Source organism: Chaetura pelagica, unplaced genomic scaffold, assembly GCF_000747805.2.
Source record: "Chaetura pelagica isolate M959 unplaced genomic scaffold, ChaPel_1.0 scaffold278, whole genome shotgun sequence".
Classification (NCBI taxonomy): Eukaryota; Metazoa; Chordata; class Aves; order Apodiformes; family Apodidae; genus Chaetura; species Chaetura pelagica.
In genome coordinates, this window is record NW_009954497.1 from 423,471 (window position 1) to 431,219 (window position 7,749).

At 38.5% G+C, this 7,749-nt stretch overlaps 1 protein-coding gene across 1 annotated transcript in view; it reads left to right on the forward strand.

The window, feature by feature from the left end:
- Positions 1-7,749, forward strand: part of RMDN2 (regulator of microtubule dynamics 2) — a 46,589-nt gene that overhangs the window by 26,740 nt on the left and 12,100 nt on the right. The window contains exon 7 of the mRNA XM_010004598.1: positions 6,957-7,055. Coding sequence (XP_010002900.1) covers positions 6,957-7,055 — 99 coding nt within the window. The remainder of the gene's footprint in view (positions 1-6,956; positions 7,056-7,749) is intronic.

The window sequence follows — 7,749 nt, forward strand, 5'->3', positions numbered from 1 at the left end:
GATTTTCCTAATACTAATAAATGCAAGTATAGGACTGAATAACATCTTGTTTTAATTTCTGGGGCTGCCAGCTCTTGAAAATCTGCTATTTTTTACACACTTTAAGTAGTAGGATGAGGCCATCATTTGGCAACATTAGTTTTGAGGCTTTACTATGGAAGCTAGATCTTAATCCTAGCCAGGTGAAATTGGTGATATCCTCAATATTTTTAATAGCGTGTGTGAGTAGGTTTCTGCCCTGATCCACTAGTGCAGGTTTGGGCCATGCATGTGGTGTAGATAGTCAGAGGAGCTCGTGGAAGATGTGGCAGATTCCTTGGTCCTGTTCTGCAGACTGTGGTGTTTCCTGGTGGGGTAATTATCTTAAAAGTAGACCGTTAGCTCTAGCATTGGTTCCAAATACTTCTTCAGGGTAGGGATTATGATAGGGTATTTGAAAAATTCATTTATCTCTCATTCACCTGTAGATGGAGTGATAATGCTCCTCTTAGACCCTCTGTTTTAGCTCTTTAGTCTAGCTGCAGTTTTAGTCTAGCTGCAGTTAAGAGTGGGAAGTCTGTGTTGTCCAGTGTGAGGAAATTAAGGAAGAAAAAGGGATGACTGAGGAAAGAAGGTTAGTTTTTACATTTTGCCTAGCTGTCTTTGGAGTCAAGTTAGGATTGGCCACAATATTTATTCTTTCAGAAGTGTTGCTTCCAGGGGTGTTACTGTACTGGGGATATTATTGTATTCCAGGGGTATTATAATTTTGGTCACATATACATTTACTTGAAACAGTGTAGTTAAAAAAGGTAGCTAGTGTTTGAGTTTTTATAGGCTTTGGTGAGACACTTGGGGAGCCTGATGTACTTAAGTCAGATATTCACTTCACATCTAATGTTGGAGGATTTTATTACTGTCTTCTGGCACGGTTTGTTGGGCTGACAAACTAAAAAAAAATTAGGTATAGCATAAGAGACTGTGAAAGGGGATACTTCAAGTGTTGTAACTCAGGGTTCCAGTTCATTTTCACAAATGACAATCAGTTCAACAGACTTTTAGGTAAAAAGTATATCAAAGGGAAATGGAGAAGATTTACTGCAAGTTGTAATCTATATATCCAAAGACTGCATGCTATGCTAGAAAAAGCTATTTGATTCATGGAGTTCTTCCAGAATTTGGCTCTGACTGTTATTTCTCACCTTCCTCAGTGTAACAGAGTCCTCTGCAAAGAGCAGTGGCACAGCAAAGCCAGGTTTCTTACTCAGCAGGTATTCTTGCTGGGCCATATCTGAAGCTGATGCAGAGTCATAGCACCTTCCAGCAGGAAGGATGAGCTGGATTTTACTTCCTTGCAGCAGTGGGGGTTTGTTTCTGATGCAGAACCAGTGAAAGTTGTGTACCACCTTTTCTAAAAATCACGTTTTGTTGTTTCTCATTTGGCTTACCATTATAAAGCCAGTAGAGCTATGCAAAAGAGGAGGATTCCATTCTGCTGTGTGTATCATCTCAGCTTTGCTAGCAAATCAATTCTGGTATCACAATTGGGCAGGCAAGATTTTCACCAAACATTTCATAGATGTCACAATGGGCAAAATTTTGCCTGTCAGATTTACTGCGTATAAAAGAAGCCAGGTGTAGCTCTAATGTTTTTTTTTCCTTTGCAGAGGTGACAAGGGGAAAAGAAACTATTTATGCACTGAGCAAACATATTCAACACCACTAGTAATGGGTCACTGCAGAACTCTACCAAATAGCATTTTAATATTCCTTTTTCCAGAACTGATATGAATTCTACATAGTGGTAATTTTTTCAAGGCTGGCTTTAGTGATAACATTAGGAAAAGGGGATTAGCATATAACAGTAATGAAGATACTTTGAAATATTTCGTAAGCAAAGTAAACCAGTGTACGGTATGTAAAAGAGATGTTACTATTCCGAAGAAAAAAACCCTGCAGCAAAATTTTCATATAAAATTTCTTTGGTGGTGAACAAAACCGACTTTCAGCTTTGCTTTTGTTAAGGGAAAGGGAAAACTACTTTGCTCTTCAGATCAGCAAGAAATATTTCTTGGAATTGAATTGATCTGTGGTGCATGGTGTATAGGAATTAGTTTGCTTTCCTTAGAGTTTTGGGTGCAAGTAGCTGATAATCCTTTTTAATTGTGTGTTTGTGGGGTTTTTTTTGTGTTTCATTGTTTAGAATACATTCTAAAACTGAGTACATATATAGTTAAGACTTATGGCTACTTACCATTACAGGACTGGCACAGAACAGTTAGCTTGTGAACTTGTGAACCTGGATCAGAGCCTCTGGTAGATGGTAGTGGGGTGTTAAAAATCAGATTGCTTGGGATTTTCTTTTTGCAGGTTACATGCCATGTGTTAGAGTAATCTCTGGTGTATCCCAGTACCTGCTTGGGTTACATCAGGGAGCAAATTGGCCCAGTTCCTTTGTCTGTATGCTCTGTAAGACTGCTCCCCTTACTGGAAAGTGAATAGCCTAGGGAATTTCAAGTTGGATAATTGCCTAAATGCCTGTGCAGACTGTCCTGGTTCCTCAGCTGGCAAGAAAGATAATATTTGTGTTGGAAGCCAGTATTTTACAACTGGTGTCCAGTCACTTAATCTCTTCCAGAAGTCAAAACATTGCAAAACTATTTCATACCATTTTACATGAATATATTGTAATTTTTTTAAAAAGTAAAAAGAAACTCTCTAGGGATATTTAAGTAGGTGCCAGTAATATTTTACTGAAGCAGGACCAATGGGACGATTTCCTTTATGGAACACAATTGTGTGATTTGTCTTCAGTGAGCTATTAGCAAGAAAACATCGGAGGAGGAAATTCTTTAGGGCTACAAGTCAGTCCTGGCTGAATTTTTAGTCCAAGTGCATTAGTTTCCTTGGTAGCATCATCCTGGAATTTGAAGAGAGTTGTCAATGGGCAGGGTTTGCAACTCATCAAAAAAGAATAGAAGACCAAAAAAAACCAAAACAAAGTCCAGCCAGTGTTCTAGTGTGTGTCTTCTGCTGATCCTACGCTAAGGAAGAGCAAGGGATGTTAGGAGATACCTTTTCCCAGTATTTAGGGGAGAACCACATTTTCTGCCTTGGTTTTCCTAGGAACAAGAGGCTTGACAGGACTGTACTGAGTACAAACTTCAATGGTCAGCTGCACTTTAACTCTGTGGGTGGCTTTCTTCCATCTCAGATATTAGTAGAGATTGAGTAGAATAAATGGATGAGAACTTGCTGTTTGACAAATCTATAGGAGAAATTGTTCAGGACAACGATCTCAGTTAGCTTTGAGATACTGAAGAGTGGCCTTCTCTCACTGGCAGAAGCCAGGCTGTTTGTGGTGATTCACTCCCTTCCAGACCTAGGGAAGCTCAGGAGTTGGCTGATGGTTCCTCAGGCCCTTGTTTTTCACGCTGGAGCCAGTGAGACTAGCTCTCCTTATGTATGGCGTTAAAACATGGCATTCTGTGAAAAGACAATGTTTCTTGCAGTGCTTTTTGTGAATTTTCAGGCTGTTTGGGCAACTGGCATCAGGATTTGTGAGGTCTTAAAAAACAAGTTTTGCTTAAGGTTTAGAAACCATCTGTAGAGCAAAGGTGATCTTTATTCTTTAATTTTGTTGTTTTAGCTATAACTTGCTGCAGTAACTGTTTTTCTTATTACCTTCTACTGTACTATACCCTCCTTGGAACACACATGAAGTGGAATCACACTTTCGTTGAAGTTGATGATAGTTATGGTCTCTTTCTACTTTATTTTAGATGGACCTCCAGACATGCTTTGCACTATTTTAAGTAACCTTGATGGTAGAAGTCGAATTTGCACTACACTAGAGCATGCTACACAAGGGTTTCTGGTGCCTGTGCTTGCTCACACACAGGGAATGCTTGATGAAGTTAGTTGGTATAGTTGGAATGATGTTTCCATTTTGCTGAACGTGGCATAAGATTTACTCTAATGAAGTTATTTCAAATTAAAGATCGTGCTTGTGTGTATTTAGGGGAAGGGTATAATTTCCTGTTCATCATTATTGCTCCAGGACACAATCTTGCGTCTTGCATAAAATAAGACTTTTCCTTTTGTCCCACCTCAATCATAGGGGGGTGCAGACTGGTGCAGGTGGGGCATGGTTAAGCTGTTGTGATGGGATTCACCTCATCTACCTTTAGCCATCCACAAGGTATAATTGTCTACTCTCCTTTTGCGGTTGAAGGAAAGAAACAAGAGGCGTATTCATCCCAGGCTAATGTAGGTGGTGGGGAATTGCCTAATGGAAATGCCTCCTTCTGTATTGCCCCATGCAAGGAACCTAGAAAACTTGCATAAACTAGGCACTTCATTTATGGATGGCTACAATGAATTTATTAAGACAATAACATGTAAGTCTGACTGTTCAAAACTTTACAGAACTCTCAGGCTGTCTGTGTAATATTTTCAAAGTATAATGCTGGAGCTAGCACACTTTAAAGAAAACTCATAGTTGTGCATACATGTATTTTACTTTCAAACGCTGTTTTCGATTGGTGGCACTTGTAATATAAAAGTGGCCAAGGAAATACATGCTTGGGCTTTTTAAAAAATGTGAGTACTGCAAACCAGTACCCAAGCCAGACAAGATGAGGACTAAAACCTCAGTAAATCAGTCCTGATTAAATCCTGTAAGAAAATAAAACTGCCAGGAAGAACTTGTGTTTTCAATAGGTAATTATAGCTCCACATGGAAAAATGGCAATTCTGTTTCCTCGGTGTTGCGCAACAGCAGCCACGTGTGGTAATTCTATCTGTGCAGTGTATGTGTATCTCCAGGGTGCTGTGTGGTCTTGCAGAGACCAGTGTAAGCATATTTGCTTTATATTTTTCCCTCTCTTCCTCCCTCTGTAAGCTACCTCTATCTTGATGTGATGGACCTAGAAATACAGAAAACCCTTTTCAGTTCCAAAAGTCTCTTCACTGCAGCAGTAGATTGGCATGAAGAAAACAAAACTTTTTCAAAAATCATTTTAACATTTTATGGATACTGTATCTCAGAAACTAGAAAGATGATAGGGAAATGAAGTGTGTGAGGGAATTATATATGTACATACAAGTTAGAGTTTTAACTAGCATGCTGCAGTTTGTAACACTGTGAAAGCACTGCAGTGCAGAGCCGGGAAACATCACGTTGCTTCAGTGAATGTGAACTCTGGGATTTTTGGAGAGCTTTTTGAAAAATATGTTTGTTCCCTTAGAAGAAGCTTCAAGAGTGGGATATGTGAGACAGAGAATGGAAAGAACAATTTTATTTTCTTAATCTTTCTCTCTGGTCTATTATTTTTAGTGGGTTTGTGTGAAGAACTCACTGATGGCATTTCACAAATAAGGCATTGGACCCTGCCAAACAACCAGTAATGCCTTCTGTCTACAAGCAATGTTGCTTTTATGTAGCTGGGGTCATTGAGGCCAGATGAGAAAACATGGTCCTTATGCATTTTCCTGTTGCATGCTGGCCTGTATTTGTATTCTTTGCAATGCTATTTTCAGGGCAGTTTGAAACAAGGAATATATAGAGCTTGATGTCTGTTCAAAAGAGGATTCTGATTGATGGCTGTGAGTAGCTATATGTGGATGGATTCTTATCTTTCACCATAAGAAACTAACATCTACTGGATAATTGCAGAAGGTGAGGGGAGCAGCAACAGACTGGTAGAGACTAGAAAATTGGGAAACAAGGCAGGAATCCTAAAGCCATACCAAAAAAAAAGTTGTTTTTTACAGCAGTAGGAGGGACTTGAGTTCAAGGCCCAACTCTGTTATTTGAATCACAGCTCCCTCTGTAAAAGAGAGATGCTTATGTGACTCATAGTTCACCTCCAGGTCTCTGATGAGAGGCTCTCTGTCTTTGCCTGGGTATATTCCTTTTTTTGTGTGTGTTGCTTCTGTATAGACCAGGCCAGAAATTGCTAGGAAAACACAGAAGCTTGGATTTTATAATTTTTAAATTCAGCTGTAATCTGTGACAGGAGCCATCAGTGATGTGGTTCAAATACTGATGTGAAGGAATAAAATCCAGATTCTTCTTTACAGATGTAGTAAATGTGTCCAAAGGATGGTGGCTTCAGTTTTCCATTTTAACAGACTTCAGTCTCACATTGTATTTATTAGTTGCTCCATCCTTCATTAGAGATGTGAGGTGTGTTTTGCCACGTTAGGTGATAGAACTGAATACCTTCTGGCAGTAGCAAGAGCAGTTTCTGTCAGGTGTCAGTATATGTAAGGGAAGAAGTCATGTTCATTGTGTGGCAATCTGGCAGTTCCTTAAAGTCCTTTTATAGCAGCCCATCTTCTGGAAATGCCAAAGGTTTTTGGCAAGTGCTACTTGTCAGATTTGAAGAGGAAAAAATGAAGCCTATTACTCAACAGTAGATGTCACCAGCATCTGGATAATAAATGAACTTGTTTTACAAGCTCCAAAAGCTCTCACATTTTAACGGAAGCAACAGCTTTTTTAATGTTGAAAGTAGTCAAGCACATGGACTATCTATCATGTTAAACTGTCTGTCTCATGAAAACCTTGACAGGCTTAAAGCACTATTTCTAGCCTTAGATTATAAAAAATGGCAATCTCTTATGAAAGCTAATAATTGGAATAAACTCACATCAATGAAGCTGGTGTTTTGTCATGTATTTCATAATGTGTATGTTTTCCTGTTAACAGAATCTAAAATCCAAGAGACCATGCTTTGAGCTGACAAATTGACAGCATGAAACATTCCTTTACATGTTCTTTTGCAAAATAGGTTGTTAAAAAGTACAGTGGCACAGAACAGTCCTTACTCCAAACCTGAGAAGGAACCCTAGAGACTCCTAGTTTTGTTTGGTGGGTTTTTTTGGCTGTTTGTTTTTTGTTGTTGTTGTTGTTGTTTTCTTTGTTTGGGTTTTTTGTTGTTGTTTTGTGGTTTTTTATTTTTTAATTACAGGTAGCTCAATTGTCTTGGATTGAAAAGAAAGTAGCTACTGCTCTCTTTGGGGCTCCACCAACTTCAACAGTAGAAGAAGCATTGCAGAATTTCCTTAAGGTAAGTCCTAGCCAGGAGTTTTCCTGTGCGACTGTTTACCAACTGCTACATGTGACTGTTGTCAAGATGTCTGCTCAACAGATTAAGTTCAGTAGGTACAAATCCAGGGCTCTAAATACCACAGAACTCTACTAAAATGTTTTTCCTTTTCTATTTTAAAATAGTTTGGAAACGAGTGGCTAGCCCCTTTCTTCCCTTTAGTTTTAAGGAATTCAGTGATTTGCCATGGTTAATAGTTACTGGATTTAATGTGAGATGGATATAGATGATATAAGTCATTGAAACAAATTAACCATAGAAATAATTGATGATTTGCCGGTTTCTTTTAAAGGGTTAACAGAGGCAAAGAAAACTTTTTGACATTGGGACACTTCTCCTTTTCTTTTCATGGAATACCAGTAGAAGCCTTTCTTATTTCTGGAGGTGAAATTACCTTTGTAGTGAAGCAGAAAATGAAGCTTTGTCATATAGAACCATGTTCCTGGGCATTCTACTTAAATGCACAGTTATGAGAAAACAGCACATGAATAACATCTTTCAGTGTCTTTTATATGAATAATTTCTACTTCTGGAGCTGAAAAATACAAGTTTTCACATGACTGAATCAAAAGCATAAACCTCCATTGTTGCAATTTTTTTTTTTTGGACAGTTTCTCAAAGGAACTGGAAAAGCCTTTTTTTTTTTTTTTTTTTT